Raw genomic sequence first — 25,998 nt, forward strand, 5'->3', positions numbered from 1 at the left:
GTAAATTGGGTATTCCGAGCTTTTGAGCTAATATCCACTTATCAGTGAGTACATATAATGTGTGTTTTTGTGATTGAGTTCCCTCATTCAGGATGATGTTTTCTAGTTCCATCCATTTGCTTATGAATTTCATGAAGTTTTTGTTTCAATAGCTGAGTAGTACTCCATTGTGTAGATGTACCACATTTTCTGTATCCATTCCTCTGTTGAAGGGCATCTAGGTTCTTTCCAGCTTCTGGCGATTATAAATAAGGCTGCTATGAACATAGTGGAGCATGTGTCTTTGTTGTATGTTGGAGCATCTTTTGGGTGTATGCCTAGGAGTGGTGTAGCTGGGTCCTCAGGTAGTACTATGTCCAATTTTCTGAGGAACCTCCAGACTGATTTCCAGAGTGATTGTGCAAGCTTGCAATGCCACCAACAATGGTAGAATGTTCCTCTTGCTCTACATCCTTGTCAGCATCTGCTGTCACCTGAGTTTTTTATCTTAGCCATTCTGACCGGTGTAAGGTGGAATCTCAGCGTTGTTTTGATTTTCATTTTCCTGATTACTATGGATGTCGAACATTTCTTTAGTTGCTTCTTGGTCATTCAATATTCCTCAGTTGAGAATTCTTTGTTTAGCTCTGTAGCCTACTTTTAATAGGGTTATTTGGTTCTATGGAGTCTAACTTTGAGAATTCTTTGTATATATTGGATAATGGCCCACTATTGGATATAAGATTAGTAAATATGTTTTTCCCAATCTATTGGTTGTCATTTTGTCCTATTAAGTGTCCTGTGCCTTACAGATGCTTTGCAATTTTATGAAGTCCCATTTGTCAATTCTTGATCTTAGAGCATAAGCCATTGGTGAGCATTGCAGAATTTTCATTTTGCTAGCATTACAGATTTTTAGTTTGTTTTAAATATGTTAGTTTAAATGTCTACACTGGTACACTAAGCAGGACGATTGTGGATCTAATGCTGTCACCAAGAAAAAAAAGACACATTCTTCATTTTCCTAAAGTTCACCATACTTCACGAACATAGTTTGATAAACCTCTTACTTTTTCACTCAAGTGATGTAAATATATTAATGATATTGATGTCAGAACCCACCATATGAGTCTATTCTTAGCCCTGGGACTCCAATAATCTTTTCCTTTTTCTCTTGCACACACACACACACACACACACACACACACACACACACATTTTCAGTGAACATTCTCATATCTTTCTCAAGCTTACAGCATGCAACGTATAGTAAAGCTCCAGGCATGATTGATTCTCCACAGTCTCTGCAGTGACGCCTGCTGCTTCATCTCAGGGGAACTGGCTCATAACCGTGAGATTATAACATCCTACTCAGCATCTCTGTGCTTCCATTTAAATCTTTGCTATGAATTACTATTTTATTAAAAAATAATAAGTATAATTGCTGGGATTTTGTTTTATAATGAGTTTATGAAACTAATATGAGTAGCCAAGTTTTTTATTATCTATCTGAGATTCCTAAAAATGTCTTCATGTTGCTTATAGTGGACAGTCCATCAGCCAACAATTTCATTTGTCATCTGAAAGTTATATATTCACTTTAGCTTTTCTCTGAGCAGTCATACAGCTTTTAGGTCATTTCGCACTAAATGTAGTAAAGCTTAAAATGAAAATGATATATTTGATTTACTATATTTGTTGGTTCCCTATGTTGTTAAATCTTCACAAACAGAATACAAGATTTCTATATGTGCATAAATCAAGACTTTCCTCAAATCAATTATTGGGATAAGGAAGAGATAAAGTGACAGCTCACTGGAGAATGTAGAGGTGTGCATGAAGACTCCCCTCCCGTGTGTGTGTGTGACTGTGTCTTCCTTTTTGTGGCATTTTTCTACAGACAGTTGACTAAAAACTGCTTAGACTTATGGTCTGAGTCACTTTAATATATGATGGATTCTCTACTACTATAAATGTTTATGGATATAATCTAGGTTTTACTACTTACAACTAAAATTTGCAGCTTAAACTAATGCAGAAGCTCCAGAACTGCCATTTTCTTTTTGAATAAAACATGGTTTTTCCTCAATGCATTTATCTATGATTATACATATGGTAGCTTTGGTCCTTTGTCACCAACTCTCAGCTCCACTGAGTTTCAAATAAAGATGCCAATATATGAGTTAGAGGGGGCTAATTTTGCATTTTACATTAATATCTTTTACCTTATTATGATCTTTTATATTAAATACGGTATTTGTCTTATGTTAATAAACTATTGCCATATAATTTGTAATAAATTTTATAAGTTGTAGTTTTGAAATTAGAATTAGGAAACAGCTCTTACATTTTGGAGATGAATGTTTGAATTAAGTATGATCCTATGGAGCTTTATTTATTTAAATTATATATATTATATATCCTACATATATTACCTGTGCACCACTTGTGTGCCTTATCAGAGAGGGCATTGTATCCACTTGAACTAGAATCACAGATAGTCATGAACGTTTATGGCATTGCTGAGAATCAAAACCATGTCTTTGCAAAAATAAAGCAAAAAGTCCTCTAAACCATGGAACTGCAGCTCTACCCTGTATCCTTGAACTTTTAAAAAACGGAACATCATGGTGCAGCTACTGTAAATGTATGTTGTTGATATAATCAGATGTTTGGCTCTGGCAATTCACATGGATTCATTCTTTTACAAGATTAAGCTTTTTAGGAGTAAAAATTGGGTAAATGCAAACTGCTTTATTTATACTCTCATATTCATGGATATGTTATTGGATGGTATTGAGCACTATCTTCTGCATTATATCTATACATATATGCATGCATCCATCTCTATATAAAAGCTATACTAGTGACACTGACAATATAATTAGGCTTCTCACAAAAATCTGGGCCAGTGCAGTTGTTTGTCATTTCTCTATCACAAGCTGAATTTAAAGTAATAAACTAAATTAATTCCATAATAAATTGATCCTGATAACCACATCGAATCAAACACATGGCCACTAAAGGTAAGATTGTTGAGTGAAACTATAAAACAGTGTGCGTGCTGATAACATATAACACTGGAGACTTTGTTTTCCATTGCACGGGAAGGAATCTGTTTTAAAGTATAAATTCCTGAACAGCATCACATTCTGGTCATCTTCAGCGAGTTCATGTTTGTCATAATGTTTGGAAAATAGTGATTCTCTTAATGTCACATTCCCTCTTGTTGGAGGCTCCAAATGCTACATCTTCAGGTGTGATTGGGTAGTAACTACAGAAACCAGGAAAGGAAAATGGCAGCATTGCCAGAATAGGGCTGGGGATGCGAGCAATGGAGAGCAGAATTGCAGGACACAAGTATCTTAGCAGGAAAATAGGAAAGGGGGCTTCTTAGAGAGTGGAGGGAGGTAAATACAGAAGAAAGAAGTAGTTAGGTAAAATATCAACTGGGCTCCATCTATGAATACTTATAATGATAATTAATGGGTATAGGATGTAGAAACTACATTAGTGATCTCCAACTGTATCTAGCCTTAAATTCAGATTATGTATTTCTTTGAAAAAGGAGCATAAAAATAGATAAATTGGGGAAGATATTTGCTAATTAAAATAATGGGATTGTCATGAATTAGCACAGTACTTTCATTAGAATTATGAGTCAAAACATAGATATTTATAAACAAGAGCTCAGTAAAATTATAGACTCACTTCAAAATTTTCCATATCTTTTGTGACTATTTTTCAAATCAACATAAGTCTTATTCAAGTGTACAAATTGATTAATGTCCTGTGCTCATCATCACTGTTTTAGGTCTTAATGCAATGAGGCAATTTAAACCAACAGGATTGGTTTCTAAGATACGAGTCTCATGGCTACTATAAACTCACAAATTATGAATTCTATATAAATACATGTAAATGCAATTATAGTCTACAATATTATATGTATACAGGAGAAAAATGGAAGTAATATAAAAATGTAGGCTATGATGTAAAATCTGGACCATCAAAATTTAAAGAGACAAGCCAATCTTCAACTAGTACATAAAATAAAATGAGGATACAGTCTCATTATCCAGTGTATCACAAGTTTGATGTATACTCTATTTTCTTTTCAGATATTTGAAATAAACTTCCACTATGCTCTTAAGATGAATACAATTTTCACTAATGTCTTCATTCAAGAACGTCCTTTATTTCCAAGCTGGACTTGGAGTCTTAGCCAATATGTTTCTTCTTTGTTTCTATATTTTCATAATTATAGGTCACAGACCTAAGCCCACAGACTTGATCTCCGGTCAACTGACTTTCATTCACATAATGATGTTCCTCACTGGAGGGGACCTTTTCCTTACAAATATATTTGAGTCATTGAACATTGATAATGACTTCAAATGTAAGGCAACTTTTTACATAAGCAGGGTGATGAGAGGGCTCTCTATCTGTACCACCTGCCTCCTGAGTGTGTTCCAGGCTGTCACTATCAGTCCCAGTACCTCTTTGTTGGCAAAGTTTAAACAAAAACTAAAACAATATATGATCCATGTTTTCTTGTGTATTTGGTCTTTCAATTTGTCCTACAGTAGTAACCGGATCTTCTATGTTCGTGGTTTTACTAATTTAAGTGAAACTAACCAAATGCAGGTTACTAAATCCTGCTCACTCTTCCGCATGAACTACATCATCAAAGTATTGATTTTTACAGTTACAACCTCCAGAGATGTATTTCTTGTAGGAGTTATGCTGACTACAAGTACATACATGGTGATTATCTTGTGCAGACATCAGAGACAGTACAAGCATCTTCATAGCATCAACCACCTAAGAGCATCACCTGAGAAAAGGGCCACACAGTCTATCTTGGTGCTGGTCATTTGCTTTGTGGTCATGTACTGGGTGGACTTCATCATCTCATCCACATCAGTCCTGTTGTGGATTTATGACCCAGTAATCCTGAGGGTTCAAAAGTTTGTGATGTATGCCTATCCCACAATTAGTCCTTTAGTACAAATCAGTTCTGATAACAGAATAATAATTATGCTGAAAAACATGCACTTGAAGCACCACCAGAGTTTTTTTTAATGAGTTTTTTCTTTTCTTCAAAAACCTATTATTTTGTTATTCATTTATACCTATGAGTGTCATGCCAGTATGTATATATGTACATATTTCTGGTATCCACAGAAATAAGATGTAATGGCATCCCCTGGAATTGGACTTACAGGGGCTTAAAAGGAATCACTCTGTATAGTACCAATTATTCTTTTCCAAAATACAGTTTCTTTCAAACTTTAATGATCCTAGAACATGTGTTTCAGATGTACAGCTCAGCCTCAATGTTGGATAGACCCCTGTAGTATCTGTTCCTGATCCTGCTGCCTATCATGGAATCCATTCCCCAACAGAGCTGCCTTGTCCAGGTTCAGTGCGAGATGATGGCCCTAATGCTGCAGAGACTTTATGCTCCGGAAGCAGGGGCGGGGGAGAGGCACTGGCTCAGAAGAGAAGGAGATGAGGAATGGGAAGGTTGGAATCCTGTGAGAGGGACACTAGTTGAGATGTATATGAATCAATTAAACTTTAATGGTTCATGTAGCAAAACAGGATTCTTCATATGATTTAATTAAAATTTGTGATATTACACATATACATTCTTTTGACATTTCTGTTTTAAAGTACTGTAGAGTTTTTCCATTACTTGTGCACAATAATTGCTATTTTAACATTAATTCTTGTTCCTTTTTCATCTCTATAGTAAACCCTTTGATGATGAGGTGACTTTTAAAGCTTTCTCTCAAAATGATTTTGTTCTATTCTCTCTTATCAAGAATGGTTAAAATATTTTATTGTAGCTTTAATTTTATTAGCTAATTGTACCTTCTCAGAATCCATAATAATACTGTGAATTTAAGGTTCTCATCTTTTTACTACAGTTACTTAATGACTCTTATCTGAAAATATCATGTGCCTGTTTACTTATACTTCATTTCATTTACACTTTTTAAAATTTTATTGGTAAATAAAAATGTTTAGATATACATAGATGTTGTATAATATGTTCACTGTGTATCTGTATACATATATATATATATACATATATGTACAAATGAAGTTCTTATGTATATGTGCACATGGAGGCCAGTAGACACTGTTGGCTATTGATCTCCACATGCTATTTACCTGGTGTCCTGAAAGCACATCTCTCTCTGTGACCTGTGTCAAGACAGTAGTCCAAGTCCTATCTCTGACTCTCTGGGACTAGAAGTATTCACCACCATAACCTCCCCCCATTTAAAATTATGCTTGTCTTTATTGAGAAAAATATTTCATACAACATAGTCTGATTATGGTTTCTCTTTCCCCTATTCCTTCCAGCTCCTCCTCAATTCCTTCCCCATCCAATGACATTTCTTTATGACTTTGGAAAGAAGTAGATCTTTAAGTAATAGCAATAAAATGAAGAACAAGATAAAAGAAAAATAAATGAATCACAATAGGACAAAACACACAGAAGAAAAAGTGCCAAAGCAAAAGCGCAACAAACATAAAGAGATACACACTAGTTCTCACACAGGGATATCATAAAAATACGAAACCCTAAGTATCTATATTTACATATATATGTATATGTGTGTGTGTGTGTGTGTGTGTGTGTGTGTGTGTGTGTGTGTGTGTGTGCAAAGGATCAGTAAGACTCCATTAAGGTTGTTTTGTGTTGGCCATGTCTCACATGGCCTGAATCCTACCCTAATAGTGGATAGTTTCTCCAAAGAGAAATGCAATCACATTAGGGTCTCTTTATTCAAGCTTGAGCTTAGGCTTCCTGTCAACCCTGACTCGGCAGGACAGGAGAGTAGAGAGCCCCAAAACAAGGGGGTTCAGGAAAGCACTTATAAAAACAAGCAAACAAGTAAGGGATTTCTAGAGTGGCACACATTTGATTGCGGGGCCATTGTGGCCTTTAACATAATTGGTTGGTTCTGGGAACCAAACCATAAACTTAATTTCTGCTTTCCTCCTGATTGGTGATTGTTCAGAAGTGAGGTACCAGGGTTAGACCCGAAACCTGAAGGCTCAGATTTGTGGGGAGTAACCTGAAACTGCTGCTAGGTACAAGTTTGTTAGTTAACTGGAGTTAAACCTTAAGTCAGTTTCTCTAAAATGGAATATGAACCCAAAAGACCTGATCTCTCACCACCTATAGGCAACAACTTTTGGGGTAGCCCCCACCAAAGTTGTGCAGGACCCACATGAAGCTTCACATCTGTTACATATGAAAGGAGAGGACTACCTCCAGCCTGTCTATGTTCTTTGGTTGGTGGTTCAGACACTGAGAGCCCCAAGTGTTGAGGTTAATTGACTGTTGCTTTTCCTGTGGAGTTTCTATCCCTTTCAGGATACACAATCTTTCCTCCTATTATTCCATAAGAGTCCCCAAGCTCTATCCACGGTTTGTCTGTGGATATCTGTATGTGAGTCAGCTACTGTGTGGAGCCTTTCAGAGGACACCATGATTCTATCTGAAAGCATAACAGGGTATTATTAATGGTGTTAGGAGCTGATGCTTGCCATGGGATGGGTCTCTAGAGGGGCTGGATATGGTTTGGCAATTCTCTCAGTCTCTCTGATGCCTGCATTACTTGTAGGCAGGAAAAGTTGGTGGGTGAACATTTTCTGGATGGGTTGGAGTACCTATGACTCTATTGGGGTAACTGTCTGAATATATAGGTGGCCTATTCATATTCCATATTCTCAATATAGTGAGTCACAGTTAAGATCAACTATATTGATTCTTGGGGACCTCTCTTGCCCCATGCAATGTCTTGTCCTGAAGGTGCATTCCTCCTCCCCCCCCCCATCAGTTGCAGATTTCCATTCATTTTCATGGCCATCTAGCCATGTCTTCTGCCCTTCCCACACCTAGTACTGAATTCTCCAACTCTCTTTCCCATCTTATCTGCCCCTTATGACTATTTAATTCCCCATTGTAAGTGAATTCAAGCTTCCTGGTTTGGACTTTTCTTCTTCTTTATCTTCCTTGTGTATGTGGAGTAGTATATTATGGTGCTTTATTTTATGGCTAATATGCACTTATAAGTGAGTACATGCCATGTATGTCCTATTGGGTCTGGGTTACCTTACTCAGGATGATATTCTCAACTCTATCCATTTGTCTGTAAAATTCATGATACCTTGTTTTTTAATAGCTGAATAGTATTTCATTGTGTAGAATGAAATCACCAGATTTTCTTTATCCATTCTTCAGTTGACAGACATCTGAGTCATTTCCAGCTTCTGTCTATTATGAATAAGGCTGCTATGAACATAACTAAGCAAATATCCTTGTGGGATAGTGGAGCGTTTTTTGGGTATATGCCAGGAGTGGTATAGCTGAGTGTTGAGGTAGAACTATTCCAAGTTTTCTGAGAAACTGCCAAAGTGATTTCCAAAGTGGTTGTACAAGTTTGTGATTCCACCAGCAATAGAAGAGTGTACCCCTTGCTCCATATCATCACCACCATGTGCTCTCTCTTAACTCGTTGATCTTAGCCATTCTGATTAATGTAAGGTAGAAACTCAATGTATATTTGATTTGCATTTCCATGATTACTACAGACTTTGAACACTTCTTTTAGTGTTTCTTGGACATTTGAGATTTTCCTGTTGAGAATTTTCTTAGCTCGGGAAACCCCTTTTTAATTTGGTTATTTGAGTTGCTTGTGTCTAATTTTTGGAGTTTTTGGAAATTTTGGATGTTAACCGTCTGTCATATGTAGGGTTGATGAAGATCCTTTCTCAAGCTGTGGGCTATGGATAAAAACTCCATGGTATTGAGACAGAAATAGACACATTGGTCAATGGAATCAAATTAAAGATCTAGCAATAAACCCACAGACCCATAGACTTGATTTTTGATAAGGAAGCCAAAACCATACAATGCAAAATATGAGAGAATCTTCAACCAATGCTGCTGGACTAACTGTATGTCTACATGTAGAAGAATTAAAATAGATCCATACTTATGACCCTGTATAAAACTCAAGTCCAAGCAGATCAAAGACCTCAAAATACAACCAGTTACATTAAATCTCATAAAATAGACACTGGGAAATACCCTTGAACACATTGGTACAGAAGAAAAGTTACCATGAGCTCAGAGTCTAAAATCAACAGTTGATAAACTCACGAAAGTACAAAGACTTTGTAAGGGTTTTGTTCCTTTATTTTTAAAGATTTATTTATTATATGCACTGTAGCTATCTTCAGACAAACCAGAAGGGCATCAGACCTCATTACAGATGGTTGTGAACCACCATGTGGTAGCTAGTATCTGAACTCAAGACCTCTGGAAGAGCAGTCAGTGCTCATAAGTGCTGAGCCATCTCTCCTGTCCCCGGTTTTGTTTCTTGTCCAATCATTCCCTCTCGGTCTTTTGTGTGAAGAATGAGGCATTCATATTTAAATTAATCTTGAAATGCATGTGTTAGTTCTGCTCATCATGTTGTTCATTTTTGGTTTTGTGTTTTCAGTGATACTTTGTGTTTTGATAATTATAGCTTCATATTTTTGCCACATGATTTCTCTGTTATTGCCATTCCTCTTTTAAGTTCAAAATTATGTTTCCTATATTACTGTAGGTGTGGTTTGTGAAATATAATTTTTGCTGTTTCTGTTATAGGAAATTGCACATTTCTATCATAGGAGCACTATTGCTGGGTTTATTACTTGAGATGGGCTCTTCTTTAACACTTGGGATGAATTGCTGCAGGCTCTTTCCAGCCTTGAAAGCTTATCTTCAGTAATCAGCTGTTTCCAGAACTGGGATGTTCACTTTTCCATTTGATGGGTTTTCTTGCATTTTTCTTCTCTTAGAGCTTTCAGTTCATATTTTTGTTGTTGTGTTCTTTTATACTCAGTGTTTTAACTATTAAGAGTCATGGAAATGTTTCATTGTAGTCTTGTCTTATTTGGGAGTTCTGTGATTTGTGCTATATAGTATGTTTGAGGCAGTTTTCATCTATGATCCTATTGAAGATGTTATGTTTGCCTTTGACTTGGAATTCTCTCTCACCTACGCATATAACTTGAAGGTTTTATTTCTTTCATGGTGTCCAAAAAACACAATATTTTTTAGATATGCCCTCTACCAGCTGAGCTACATTTCCTGCCCATGGTCCAATTTCTCCTGATAACACAGTTATATTTCTTCCCATCTGTGTGCTCTATAAAAAATGACTTTCCCCGTGTAAGTTTGGTAGAGGATACATTTTCTTAATCTTATCCAAAAAGTTATTAATTTCTAGGTGAGATTCTGAAGCCACTCACAAGTAAGGATGGAGTACACCATGACTCTTATGGAAGCAGGACAGATACCTTGGGGTCTGAAATGTTTTCTATTCCTTTTAAATGAGATATTATTATTATTATTATTATTATTATTATTATTATTATTATTACTATTGTTTTTGTTTTATTCACATGGTCTGGGAACAATCAATCCATACCGACATATATGGCCTGGAGAGAATAGCTCCCAAATGGGAAATGCAGAGCACAGCTGTTCCTACTCCATTGTTCTCCTAGAATTAGAGAAGTTCACTTCCATTTGATGAATCCACTTTGTAATCACCTCAAGGTGAGAATTGCCTACCACAGATGACATGGTAACTATGGGTCTAGAGGGAGATGAGCTGATAGCATTTCTTCCTTATAACTACTTCTTACGGCCTTATTCTACAAGGATGTTTATCAAAGGATAAGCATAGTAAGTGTTTCTTTCTCTCTTCACTATAGTGAGAGCTGTAAGTAGGTGGTAGAAGGAATCAGGACTTTTTGCAATAAGAGATTAGAAAATTTTCTGAATAGAACCTTGCTTTTGAATTGTACTGTTTAATGAGTACAGCAGATACTTCTAGACATAAAAGATATCAATGCAATGATTTAAGAAAGAACGTAGATTTCACTTACTGTGATTTCTGATAATATATGTCTCAGTAGAAGGGGGTATTGGAAAGAGGACAGGTGCTTAGCAGAAGGGTAGGAAGAGAGAAAGAAAGGCTAATAGGGTGACAATGATCAATGGGTATTATGTATTGAATGAACGTGTCATGCAATGAGTGTACATTTTTATATATATGTAAACTATAGTTGCAGATGCAAATTTTAAGGAGCACATCTGACATAGCATTTTTCTGAGTGTGTTTTGTAATAATACTAAGATCAAAGTTCCACCTAGGTGTTGCCAACTGAGTTACTTTTCCATTACTGTAACAAGACACCTGAGATATCTTAGAAGGTGGAAATCAAAAACCTGATATTTACTGGTATGCAGGAGAACATTTATAATATTAATACATTTGTATAATACTGAATTGCATCTTGTATTTTCTCAATTTAATATTTTTCTCATTGATTGACTATATTCATTTATTTATATGAAACATAAGCTAGATATATCAAACAAATAATAATTTGATGTATATCAGTAATTTTCTAGTCTGTTAAGTTTGCACATATCTAGTAAGTCTTAGGAAAGTTTCAAATCATGGTTTAGTAAAACATAAACCATTCTTAACAAGATATAAGTTTCAAAATTTTAATTTAAATTTGTTTACTCTATTGCAATGATTTCTAATACAGTGGATATTTTGTATGTCCTTCAAAAATATCTGAAAACATCATATCATTTGTTAAATTTTGTAAAGTTATCTTTACATAAATGTAATTTGGATAATTATCTGTAGAAATCTTATTCTTTTTAATAAAATGAATTCATTTTTCTTATTTCATGTTTTCTGGATTGAACCATGTTACACTCATACTACATAATATTGAGCAAGCTTTACATTACCAGTAAGAAAAAATACTAATATTTAATGGTATAAAATTATTTAAAGTCAAAATCCCTAAGGTTTCCTCTAATAGTTACAAAAATACAATACAATGCAATGCAATACTCATGTGCATCTGTGCATGCGTGCTCACGTGCACACACACACACACACACACACACACACACACTTTCAGTTAACATTTTTTGTTTTTCCAAAACTCATACCAGACAACTTGTGGTGAAGCTCTTGGCATTATTACCTCCCCACACTCTCTGCAGTGACACTTCTGCTACTGCTGCTTCTTCTCAGGGGAACTGACTCATAGTGTGAAAATGTAATATTCTAGTCAATGTCTGTATGCTTACAAACCTATGCTAAACTCAATTTCCAAAGAACAACTTATGCATTCTAGTTATTTAAGATTATCAGGCAAACGTTATTAATTAGTACTTTATTTTAAAAGTGATAATAGTTCCTGCTGGCATTATATATTTTATAAAAATATGATGGAACTAATTTGAGTGGTTAAGTTTCCCATCTTTATGAGATTTCTAAAGGTTTTTTCATGTTGCTCACAGTGGCCAGTACATCAGCCAACAGTTTCACCTGTCACCTGAAAGTCACATACTCGTTTTATGCTGTAAGAAGTCATACAGCTTTTAGGTCATCACTCACTAAATGTGGTTAAAGTTAAAATGAAAATTATACATAAGATTTAGTAAACTTCTATGTACCTTATGTTATTGAATTACCAAAAACCAGAAAGCAAAGATTACTCTAAATTCATAAAACAAGACTCTTCTAAAATCAAATAATGTGATATTGAAGAGGTAAAGTAACATTTCATGAAGCAGCTTTTCCTGTTCTCTCTCTCTCTCTCTCTCTCTCTCTCTCTCTCTCTCTGTTTCTCTCTTTATCTCCCTCCTCTCTCTCTTTCTTTCCTTCTTTCTTTCTTTTCTGCTTTGTTTTTGTGTGTGTGTGTGTGTGTGTGTGTGTGTGTGTGTGTGTGTGTGTGTGTGTGCCTCTTCAGATAGCTTGCTACATACTGCTCATACTTTTGACTGGACCAATTTAATTGTGGTGATTTCTCCAGTATTATAAATGTTTATGGATATACAGTGGGTTTTACTACTTGCAACTAAAGATTACAAGTTAAAGTAATTGTGAAAGCCCCAACACTGCAATTTTCTTCTCAAATACAACACATTTTTTTCTCAGGGATTATCTATATTAGCAACTCATGTGTATATCTACATTTTTACCCATGGCAATACTGGCCATTTTTCATCAACTCTCAGCTCCAGTAGGCTCAAAAGAAATATGTCAGTTGATGATTTAGAAGATGTATCACTTTCTGTATATGACAAACATTTACCAAAGCAATGGATATGAAGCAGAGAAATTGAATTCATATCTTTAGGATTAAAAAATATTTTAGATTACTATCTTTTACTTTATTATATGATCATCATTTCATACCGAGATATGCTATGTTAATAAATTATTAATATATTATTGATAATTATTATGTTACATGGTTTATTCATTGTAGTTTTAAAATGAGAGTTGGGCTACAGTTCTTACAGTTTGGATACCAAGGCTTGAAGTAAGCATTATCGGCCAGAAACCATTTAGGAGAGGCTAAAAACAAGCAGGTGATCTTTCTGAGATGGTTTCAACATAGACTGTACAACTATGGTGTATGAGCCCTTCTCCACAAGGCTGAAGTGACTACATTTTAGGAAATATCCCTGCTACTAATATGCTTTTTCTGTAATTATTAAATATATATAAATAATCACTCAGTTTTAGCCCACCATTTTGTGCAGATTTATTCAAATCAATGAATATGTACTGTCTTGTAATGATGCTACATAGACAAATAGATGAATTCTTAATTCTGAATACTCTAATAAGAATTTCTAAAATTTTATTAGCAATTATTTATCACCATTATTAGTAGGATTGCTATTATAGCCATCTTTGATATGAAAACTGCAATTAGAACTCTGCCAGTCTCCAAGTGTCACAAATTGCTTCTGAGATTAAAAAAAAACAGACATTTACAACTTAGTACACATTACAAGAAATTGTAAAACAATTAACCAAATGCCATAATAGGGAATTAATTGATTATTATAGGTGCAAAAACAGAGAATAAAATGTTGGCTAGGTTTCAATGACAACTTAGTTACAAAAAATTATGTTTTTGTAACTTTCAATGAACCTGTACAGCAAATGACAAAAAATGTCTAGTCTTAATGCGAATGTATAAACATCTCTGTTGTAAACTTCTTATACAATTTCTTATTTAAATTTATATGTAGTCTCATGGTGAACTTTTTATCTGTGATCTATTCCCCCAGGAAAGGTAAAAAAAAACAAAATAACTAGGAAAAATTACATTATAAGACATTATTGCATGAGAGGAGAAGGAAAGAGCAGGATTAGGAGGAGGATTGGGAGAAGGACAACAGAGTAGAGTAACTTAGAAATTTAGAGAACTTCTTAGAAATTAGGGGAGGACATTCTGATAGAGTTTCCTCTTTTAGTTTCCCTTAGAAATAAACAAGAATAGAAGTAAAGAGCAATACATAGACTGCAGAGAGAAGGAGAACCCAAAACCCAGCAGAGAAAGCACAAAGACCAGGTAGGCTTTTCCTTAACATGGGACAAAATAGATGTTTTCTTAACAATAGGGCTGGCTTAGTCTCACTAAAGGGGACAAAGCTTTTTTCTTACAGACTTTGGTTTAGTCTATGTAGCAATGAAAGGGTAGAAGCTGTTTCTTTTTTATGCAACAAAGATTGAAGCTCATTTTTCATCCAGTATGAGTAAGTTCTGTCTGTATTTTAACTTGGGCTTTTCTCCATATGCTCATGTAAGTATAGCTGAGTGCGTGTAAGTAACAAAGTATGAGGTAAGTAATAACTGAGTCCAACTCATATGCATGAAGGTGCATGAGTGTATATTCATAAATGTGTAAATGAATGTATATGAAGTTATGCATATTTGCTTGTGTAAAAGTTTTTCCGTCTATGAGTGACTCTCTTCTCCAGGATCAACAAAAGTTTATTGCTCCAGACCTCCATCCTTCCTAACAATCTAGAGGTGAGGCTTCTGAACAGGAGAGAAAAATATCCTACCAATTAATCCTTTACTTAATACCCGTGTTGTATTACAATGAGGTGCTAAAGACCAGACATGCTGCTGTTTCTGGCCTCAAAGAAATTCAGACAGGCAGGTCAGCTACTATTGCAAAGTAAAATAGACCTAAGACAGACAAATGTTGTAAAATTAAAAAGAAACCCTAAGTTTATGCAAGACCACATTTTGTCCTCATGGGTACTCTTTATCCTTGGTTACCTTCAATAGAGAACAAGAACACTGTTGCTAGTCTCTGACAATTATGCTGAAGCTTTATTCTTTTATCTTATTTTACATATATGTGTGTTTTGCCTACATGTATTATGTGTGTACCCCTTGCATGCACTTCATAGAGGGTAATTCATTCCTGTGATCTATAGGCATGATAGTCCCAAGTCGTGGTGTCATTCTAGTGAATCAAATCCAGGTCTATCCAAAAGCAAGAAGTGCTCTTGACCACAGAGCCATCACTCCAGCATGAATCCTGAAGTTTTTAAAAGCAGAACATCAGGGATGTTATAGTATGGTATCAGGTTATTTTCTGCATTATTTCTGTACATGCACCTATATATGTGGGATACATTAGTGAACTTGAAAATATAGTTGGGCACTCTTTTCTCACAAGAGTCTGCATCAGTGTAGTTATTTTATATTTCTCTATCACAAGCTGAACTTAAAGTACTGAAGTAAGTCAATTCAGTAATAAATTGACGTAGTAAGTAGGCCAAACAAACTAAAATAAGCACTAAATGTAAGACTGTTGTGGAAAATGTGTGTGGTTACTGATGACACATGATAACACTAGGGACTTTGCTTTCTAGTGCACATAAAGGAATGTCTTTTAAAACAGAAATTTGCAAGCAGGATCACTATCTGGTCATCGTCAGTGAATTCATGTTTGTCATAATGTGTTAGAAAACAGTGCTAGTCTTAATGAAATATAGTCCCTCTTGTTAGAAGTTCTCAGTTCCACATCTTCAGATGTGATTATGTCATGTGTAGTAACTGCAGAAAGCAGGAACACAAAATGGGACCCTTGAAGAATAGGTGAGGGGAACTGGAGCAATAAAGAACAGAAATGCAGGGTACAGGTATCAAAGCAGAGGAATAGGATACAGGGGCATTTTTAGAGAGTAGTAGGAGATAAATACAAATTAAGAGGTAGGAAGTAGGTAAGATATCAACATGGAAACCTGAGAAACTATTACTACTCTGTTCTATTAACAATTTATTCGTTACTCCAGAAGGAAAAGAAAAATATTTTTTCTCTTGGTAGCTGGGAGTTAGTTCATTAAATCTGATTTTCACTCTCACAGAGGTGATGGGATGGGAACTAACCTGGGAGACATCTAGGAACTTTTACAACAATAATTAATGCTCATATGGTGTCAAAAGTACACTAACAGTCACCAACTGTATCTATCTCTTTAATTCAGATTCTGGGGATGGGAAGACTTTTTGGAATAAAAAAACATAAATACAGTTAAATAAAGAAAGATATTTTGCTGATTAACATAGTGGGACTATTGTGAATTATTCCTATACTTTAGTTACAATTAAGAGTCAAAACATGTCGCAAAATGGAGCATCGTAAAAAAAATACGTATGAGACTAACTCACCTCAATGTTTTAATATATTTGTGAATATTTTCCAGATCATGATAAGTTGTATTCAGTTGTATTGATGTGATTAATATTCTGTGCTTACCAGTACTGTTTTAGGTGTTAAGTATATGAAGCAATTTAAAACAATGGGATTGGATATCTAAGGCATGAGACTCAGGTGCACTATAGACATACAAAATGTGCATACTGTATAAATATATGTGAAAGAATTTATTGTCTATAATATTCTGTATATGCAGGAGATACATGGAAGGCATATAGAAATATAGGTTATGAACATCAAAAGTTATGGAAACAGACTAATCAGTAATTAAGAAAATAGAATGATAGAGCCATATTGTTTAATAAATCACAACTTTGATGTATAATGTTTCTTTTTCAGATAAATGAAATAATCATCCATTATGCTATTAAGATGAATATATTCTCAAATTATGTCCTTATTCAAGAATGTTCTTTATTTCCAAGCTGGATTTGGATTCCTAGCCAATACAATTCTTCTTTTTTTCTATACTTTTATAATGCTAGGTCACAGACCTAAACCCACAGACTTGATTTCCTGTCAACTGACTTTCATTCACATAATGATGTTCCTCACTGGAGGGGATATTTGCCTTACAGACATATTTGAGACACTGAACCTAGAGAATGACTTTAAATGTAAGACAATATTTTACATAAGCAGGGTAATGAGAGGCCTCTCGATCTGCACCACCTGCCTCCTGAGTGTGGTCCAGGCCGTCACAATCAGTCCCAGTACCTCACTGTTGGCAAAGTTTAAACATAGACTGAAAGTGTACATGACCTATGCTTTCTTCTGTATTTGGTCTTTCAATTTGTTCTACAGTAGTAACCAGATTTTCTATGTGGGTGGTTTTACCAATGTAAGTGAAACCAACCAGATGAAGGTCACTAAATCCTGTTCACTCTTCCCCAAGAACTACATCATCAAGGGCTTGATTTTAACAGTGTCAGTCTCCAGAGATGTTTTTCTTGTAGGAGTCATGCTGACAACAAGCATGTACATGGTGATTATCTTGTTTAGGCATCACAGGCAATGTAAGCATCTTCATAGCACCAGCCACTTGAGAGCATCCCCTGAGAAAAGAGCCACGCAGACCATCTTGCTGCTGGTGGTTTGCTTTGTGGTCATATACTGGGTGGACTTCATCATCTCATCCTCCTCAGTCCTGTTATGGATGTATGACCCAGTTGTCCTGACTGTTCAGAAGTTTGTGATGTATGCCTATCCCACAATTACTCCTTTGATACAAATCAGTTCTGATAACAGAATAATAATTATGCTGGAAAACATGCATTCAAAGTGCCACAAGATTTTTTTAAATATGTTTTTACCTTTTCTTTGAAAACCTATTAATTAATTTTTCTTCATACATATGAATGTTGTGTCAGCATATATGCATGTGTGCATTCCTGGTGCCCACAGATGTGAGAAGAGTACATGGTATCCCTGGGAATTAGACTTAAAGATGGTTATAAGAAATCATTCTGTGCAGCTCCAATTATTGTTTTCTAAAATACCTGTTTTGTTTTAACTTCATTGGTTTAAGTAGCAAAACAAGATTCCTCACATAATTTAAATAAATTTCATGGTATTATACATATATATTCTCTTGACATTTCTGTACTAGAATTCTTAAGTTAATTGCGCACAATAAGTTGATATTTCCACATGAATTCTCTTTCTTCTTTTTATTTTATATCATAAATGTTCTTTAGAACTTACTGAAAGTTGCTGAATTTACTGAAGAGTTCCTTGCTGATAGTGGCGTTTAAAGTTTTATTTTGAAAATATGCAAATAAATCAAAAATAGTTTTAATATTTCATTATAGCTTTAATACTGTTCCTTAATTTCTCGGGATCCATAAAATAATGTGTATATAAAGTTTAGATTTTTACCAGTTACTTGGTCTTATATAAAAGTATCATGTGCCTAATATTTGTACATTATTCTATCTAAACTTATAGAAATATTATTGGTAAATAAAAATTTTTATATACACATGCTATTTTACAATGTTTTTTGTCATGTATCTGTATGTATGCACAGCTGAAGGATGTATGTATATATGCACATGGAGACCAGGAGTTTTCATCACATGTCTTTCACTTGTGCCTTTATAGAGTCTCTCTCTCTCTCTCTCTCTCTCTCTCTCTCTCTCTCTCTCTCTGTCTGTCTGTCTGTCTGTCTCTGTCTCTGTCTCTAACTCTGTGTGTGTGGGTGTGTGGGTTCATCTTGTCTCTACCTCTCTAGAACTAGAATTAGAAATATTCACAACCTTATGCCCCCTTTAAAATTTTTCTGTTCTTTTATTGAAAAAAAAATCGATTATAATCTGTGTAGTGTTTTCCATTCCCCTATTCCTTCCAGCTCTTCCTCACATCCTACCCCATCCAAACTGACATTTCTTTCTCTCTTTCGAAAACAAGCAGGCATCTTAGTAATAACAATAAAAATATAGAATAAGATAAAAGAAAATAAATCAAACTAGGAAAAAACACAGAGAAGGAAAAGTGCCAAAGCAAAGCACAGCAAACATAAACACAGAAATACACAAGTTCTCACACAGGGATGTCATAAAAGCACAAAACCAGGAGTCGATATATATACACAAATATATATATATATATATATATATATATATATGTATATATATATATATATATATATATATATATAAAGGATCACTAAAGACTCCATTAAGATTGTTTTGTGTTGCAAAAGAGAAACAAGCCGAGAAAGAAATTAGGGAAATGACAGCCTTCATAATAGTCAGAAATAATATAAAATACCTCAGTGTGACTTTAACAAAGTAAGTGAAAGATCTGTATGATAAGAACATCAAGCCTCTGAAGAAAGAAATTGAAGAAGACCTCAGAAGATGGAAAGATCTCCCATGTTCATGGATTGGCAGGATTAATATAGTAAAAATGGCCATTTTACCAAAAACAATCTGCAGATTCAATGCAATCTCGATCAAAATACCAATCCAATTCTTCTGAGAGTTAGACAGAACAATTTGCAAATTCATCTGGAATAACAAAAAACACAGGAGAGCTAAAACTATTGTCAACAATAATAGGAATTCTGGGAGAATCACTATCCCTGAACTCAAAAGAGTATTACAGAGCAATAGTGATAAAAACTGCATGGTATTGGTACAGAGACAGACAGATAGACCAGTGGAATAGAATTGAAGACCCAGAAATGAAGCCACACACCTATGGTCACTTGATTTTTGAAAAAGGAGCCAAAACCTTCCAATGGAAAAACGATACCAATCTCAACAAATGGTGCTGGTTCAACTGGAGGTCAGCATGTAAAAGAATGCAGATCTATCCATGCTTATCACCCTGTACAAAGCTTAAGTCCAAGTGGATCAAGGATCTCCACATCAAACCAGATACACTCAAATAGAAGAAAAAGTGGGGAAGCATCTCTAACACATAGGCACTGGAGAAAAGTTCCTGAACAAAACACCAATGGCTTATGCTCAAAGATCAAGATTCGACAAATGGGATATCATAAAATTGCAAAGCTTCTGTAAAGCAAAGGACACTTTTGTTAGAACAAAATGACAACCAACAGTTTGGGAAAAGATCTTTACCAATCCTCAACAGATAGAGGGCTTATATCCAAAATATACAAAAAACTCAAGAAGTTAGACCGCAGGGAGACAAATAACCCTATTAAAAATGGGGTTCAGAGCTAAACAAAGAATTCACAACTGCAGAATGCCAAATGGCTGAGAAACACATACAGAAATGTTCAACATCTTTAGTCATAAGAGAAATGTAAATCAAAACAACCCTGAGATTTCACTTCACATCAGTGAGAATGGCTAAGATAAAAACTCAGGTGACAGCAAATGTTGGTGAGGATGTGGAGAAAGAGGAACACTCCTACATTGTTGGAGGGATTGCATACTGGTACAAGAATTCTGGAAATCAGTCTGGAGGTTCCTCAGAAAATTGGACATTGAAATACCTGAGGACGCAACTATTCTGCTCTTGGGCATATACCCAAAAGATGCTCCAACATATAAAAAAGACACATGTTCCACTATGTTCATAGCCGCCTTATTTATAATAGCCAGAAGATGGAAAGAACCAAGATGTCCTTCAAGAGAGGAATGGATACAGAAATGTAGTACATCTACACAATGGAATATTACTCAGCTATCAAAAACAATGAGTTTATGAAATTCATAGGCAAATCGATGGAACTGGGAAATATCATGCTGAATGAGGTAACCCAATCATAGAAAAACACACATGGTAGGCACTCATTGATAAGTGGCTATTAGTCCAAATACTTGAATTACCATAGATGCACAGAACATATGAAACTCAAGAAAGATGACCAAAATGTGAATACCTCATTCCTTCTTTAAAAGGGGAACAAGAATACACTTGGGAAGGAATAGGTAGGCAAAGCTTAGAACAGAGGCAGAAGGAACAGCCATTCAGAGCCTGCTCCACATGTGGCCCATACATATACAGTCACCCAATTAGATAAGATGGATGAAGCAAAGAAGTGCAGGCCGACAGGCACTGGGTGTAGAGATTCTCCTGAGAAACACAGCAAGAATACAGCAAATACAGAGGTGAATGCCAGCAGCAAACCACAGAACTGAGAAGGGAACCCCTGTTGAAGGAATCTTAGAAAGGACTGAAAGAGCTTTAAGGGGCTTGAGACCCCATATGAACAACAATGCCAACAAACCAGAGCTTCCAGGACTAAGCCACTCCCCAAAGACTATACATGGACTGACCCTGGGCTCCAAACTCATAGGTAGCAATGAATAGCCTAGTAAGAGCACCAGTGGAAGATGAAGCCTTTGTCCTGCAGAGACTGAACCCCCAGTGAACGTGATTGTTGGGGGAGGATGGTAATGTTGGGAGGATGGGGAGGGGAACACCCATATAGAAAGAAAGGGATGGGGAGGTGTTAGGGGGCTGTTGGCCCAGAAATCGGGAAGGGGAATAACAATTGAAATGTAAATAAGAAATACTCAAGTTAATAAAGATGGAAAAGAAAAGAAAAGAAAATATATACTGGCAAGTATTATACCAAAAAAAAAGATTGTTTTGTGTTGGACATCTATTGCAGGGCATAGAGCCTACCTTTAAGAGTTTTCTGCTTCTACAGTAAGACTACATTGAAGAAAAACATTTTTTTACTTGTAAATGGCTATCAAAGTGAGATAACTTCTGGATTGTGGAGGGAATTGGTATCCACTTCTGCTCTAGGACTCCACAGGTACAGGCCTATCCAGTCCCTGTGCTTGTTGTCATAGACTCTGAGTTTAAATGTGTTCATTATGCTGTGCAGAAGGCCTTGGTTCCTTGGTTCCTTGGTTCCTCTCATCCATTCTGGCTCTTCCAATCTTTCTACCACCTCTTCCACAGAATGTGTTATGCTCTGTGAAGAAGAAATTGATTGTGACTTCCCATACAGAAATCTTGACTGCCCTAATGGCTTTCTGTGTATTTTCTAGCTGTGGGTCTCTGTATCCATCCCCACCTTCTGAAAGAAGCTTCTATAATGATGTCTGAAGCAGACTCAGATCTATGAGCTTAGCAGGATGTCATTAGATAATTTTTTTATTGCTACATTCTTTTTTTTCTTAACTTGAGTATTTCTTATTTACATTTCGAATGTTATTCCCTTTCCCGGTTTCCCGGCAAACATCCCCCTAATCCTTCCCCCTCCTCTTCTTTATGGTTGTTCCCCTCCCCATCCTCTCCCCATTGCTACCCTCCCCCCAACAATCACATTCACTGGGGATTCAGTCTTAGCAGGACTCAGGGCTTCCCCTTCCACTGGTGATCTTACTAGAATATTCATTGCTACCTGTGAGGTCAGAGTCCAGGGTCAGTCCATGTATAGTCTTTAGGTAGTGGCTTAGTCCCTGGAAGCTCTGGTTGCTTGGCATTGTTGTACACATGGGGTCTCGAGCCCCTTCAAGCTCTTCCAGTTCTATCTCTGATTCCTTCAACAGGGGTCCCGTTCTCAGTTCAGTGGTTTGCTGCTGGCATTCGCCTCAGTACTTGCTGTATTCTGGCTGTGTCTCTCAGGACAGATCTACATCTGGCTCCTGTCGGCCTGCACTTCTTTGCTTCATCCATCTTGTCTAATTGAGTGGCTGTATATGTATGGGCCATATGTGGGGCAGGCTCTGAATGGGTGTTCCTTCAGTCTCTGTTTTAATCTTTGCCTCTCTCTTCCCTGCCAAGGGTATTCTTGTTCCCCTTTTAAAGAAGGCCTGAAACATTCACATTTTGATCATCCGTCTTGAGTTTCATTTGTTCTAGGCATCTAGGGTAATTCAAGCATTTGGGCTAATAGCCACTTATCAATGCGTGCATACCATGTATGTCTTTCTGTGATTGGGTTAGCTCACTCAGAATGATATTTTCCAGTTCCAACCATTTGCCTACGAATTTCATAAAGCCGTTGTTTTTGATAGCTGAGTAATATTCCATTGTTTAGATGTACCACATTTTCTGTATCCATTCCTCTGTTGAAGGGCATCTGGGTTCTTTCCAGCTTCTGGCTATTATAAATAAGGCTGCGATGAACATAGTGGAGCACGTGTCTTTTTTGTATATTGGAGCATCTTTTGGGTATATGCCCAAAAGAGGTATAGCTGGATCCTCAGGCAGTTCAATGTCCAATTTTCTGAGAAATCTCCAGACTGATTTCCAGAATGGTTGTACCAGTCTGCAATCTCACCAACAATGGAGGAGTGTTCCTCTTTCTCCGTATCCTCGCCAGCATCTGCTGTCACCTGAGTTTTTGATCTTAGCCATTCTCACTGGTGTGAGGTGAAATCTCAGGGTTGTTTTGATTTGCATTTCCCTTATGACTAAAGATGTTGAACATTTCTTTAGGTGTTTCTCAGCCATTCGGCATTCCTCAGCTGTGAATTGTTTGTTTAGCTCTAAACACCATTTTTTAATAGGGTCATTTGTCTCCCTGCGGTCTAACTTCTTGAGTTCTTTGTATATTTTGGATATAAGGCCTCTATCTGTTGTAGGATTGGTAAAGATCTTTTCCCAATCTGTTGGTTGCCGTTTTGTCCTAACCACAGTGTCCTTTGCCTTACAGAAGATTTGCAGTTTTATGAGATCCCATTTGTCGATTCTTGATCTTAGAGCATAAGCCATTGGTATTTTGTTCAGGAAATTTTTTCCAGTGCCCATGTGTTCCAGATGCTTCCCTAGTTTTTCTTCTATTAGTTTGAGTGTGTCTGGTTTGATGTGGAGGTCCTTGATCCACTTGGACTTAAGCTTTGTACAGGGTGATAAGCATGGATCGATCTGCATTCTTCTACATGTTGCCCTCCAGTTGAACCAGCACCATTTGCTGAAAATGCTATCTTTTTTCCATTGGATGGTTTTGGCCCCTTTGTCAAAAATCAAGTGACCATAGGTGTTTGGGTTCATTTCTGGGTCTTCAATTTTATTCCACTGATCTAGCTGTCTGTCTCTGTACCAATACCATGCAGTTTTTATCACTATTGCTCTGTAATACTGCTTGGGTTCAGGGATAGTGATCCATCTAGAAGTACTTATATTGTTGAGGATAGTTTTAGCTATCCTTGAACCCAATTTTTTAATAGGGTTATTGTCTCCCTGCGGTCTAACTTCTTGAGTTCTTTGTATAATTTGGATATAAGCCCTCTATCTGTTGTAGTATTGGTAAAGATCTTTTCCCAATCTGTTGGTTGCCGTTTTGTCCTAACCACAGTGTCCTTTGCCTTACAGAAGCTTTGCAGTTTTATGAGATCCCATTTGTTGATTCTTGATCTTAGAGAATGAGCCATTGGTGTTTTTTGTTCAGGAAATTTTTTCCAGTGCCCACGTGTTCCAGATGCTTCCCTAGTTTTTCTTCTATTAGTTTGAGTGTGTCTGGTTTGATGTGGAGGTCCTTGATCCACTTGGACTTAAGCTTTGTACAGGGTGATAAGCATGGATCGATCTGCATTCTTCTACATATTGGCCTCCAGTTGAACCAGCACCATTTGCTGAAAATGCTATCTTTTTTCCATTGGATGGTTTTGGCTCCTTTGTCAAAAATCAAGTGACCATAGGTGTGTGGGTTCATTTCTGGGTCTTCAATTCTATTCCACTGGTCTAGCTGTCTGTCTCTGTACCAATACCATGCAGTTTTTATCACTATTTCTCTGTAATACTGCTTGGGTTCAGGGATAGTGATCCACCTAGAAGTACTTATATTGTTGAGGATAGTTATAGCTATCCTTGAACCCAATTTTTTAATAGGGTTATTGTCTCCCTGCGGTCTAACTTCTTGAGTTCTTTGTATATTTTGGATATAAGCCCTCTATCTGTTGTAGTATTGGTAAAGATCTTTTCCCAATCTGTTGGTTGCCGTTTTGTCCTAACCACAGTGTCCTTTGCCTTACAGAAGCTTTGCAGTTTTATGAGATCCCATTTGTTGATTCTTGATCTTAGAGCATGAGCCATTGGTGTTTTTTGTTCAGGAAATTTTTTCCAGTGCCCACGTGTTCCAGATGCTTCCCTAGTTTTTCTTCTATTAGTTTGAGTGTATCTGGTTTGTTGTGGAGGTCCTTGATCCACTTGGACTTAAGCTTTGTACAGGGTGATAAGCATGGAACGATTTGCATTCTTCTACATGTTGACCTACAGTTGAACCAGCACCATTTGCTGAAAATGCTATCTTTTTACCATTGGATGGTTTTGGCTCCTTTGTCAAAAATCAAGTGCCCATAGGTGTGTGTGTTCATTTCTGGGTCTTCCATTCTGTTCTATTGGTCTATCTTTCTCAGCTTCTTTTTCTTTTGTGTAGAGGAAGGCTACTGATTTATTTGAGTTAATATTATACCGAGCCACTTTGCTGAAGTTGTTTATCAGCTGTAGTAGTTCTCTGGTGGAACTTTTGGGATCACTTAAATATACTGTCATAACGTCTGCAAATAGTGAAATTTTGACTTCTTCTTTTCCAATCTGTATCCCCTTCATTTCCTTTTTTTGTCTGATTGCTCTGGCTAGAACTTCAAGAACTATATTGAATAAGTAGGGAGAGAGTGGGCAGCCTTGTTTTGTCCCTGATTTTAGTGGGATTGCTTCAAGGTTCTCTCCATTTAGTTTAATTTTAGTAACTGGTTTGCTGTATGTGGCTTTTACTATGTTTAAGTATAGGCCTTGAATTCCTATTCTTTCCAGGACTTTTATCATGAAGTGGTGTTAAATTTGGTCAAATGCTTTCTCAGCATCTAATGAAATGATCATGTGGTTTTGTTCTTTCAATTTGTTTATATAATGGATCACGTTGATGGTTTTCCATATATTAAACCATTCCTGCATTCCTGGGATGAAGCCTACTTGATCATGGTGGAT

General features: G+C 36.2%; 2 protein-coding genes across 2 annotated transcripts; both read left to right on the forward strand.

Moving 5' to 3' along the window:
* The first annotated feature begins 4,152 nt into the window (after window positions 1-4,152).
* Vom1r74 (vomeronasal 1 receptor 74) lies at window positions 4,153-5,064 on the forward strand. Its single transcript, XM_087659867.1, has one exon. It carries the CDS (start codon window positions 4,153-4,155, stop codon window positions 5,062-5,064), a length of 912 nt encoding a protein of 303 aa, XP_087515993.1.
* An 11,959-nt stretch (window positions 5,065-17,023) lies between these two features.
* Window positions 17,024-17,956, forward strand: Vom1r75 (vomeronasal 1 receptor 75). Its single transcript, NM_001408854.1, has one exon. The coding sequence runs from the start codon at window positions 17,024-17,026 to the stop codon at window positions 17,954-17,956; it is 933 nt and encodes a 310-aa protein (NP_001395783.1).
* The last annotated feature ends 8,042 nt before the right edge of the window (window positions 17,957-25,998 follow it).

The sequence above is a fragment of the Rattus norvegicus genome, chromosome 4 (genome assembly GCF_021556685.1).
Source record: "Rattus norvegicus strain SHRSP/BbbUtx chromosome 4, alternate assembly SHRSP_T2T, whole genome shotgun sequence".
NCBI lineage: Eukaryota > Metazoa > Chordata > Mammalia > Rodentia > Muridae > Rattus > Rattus norvegicus.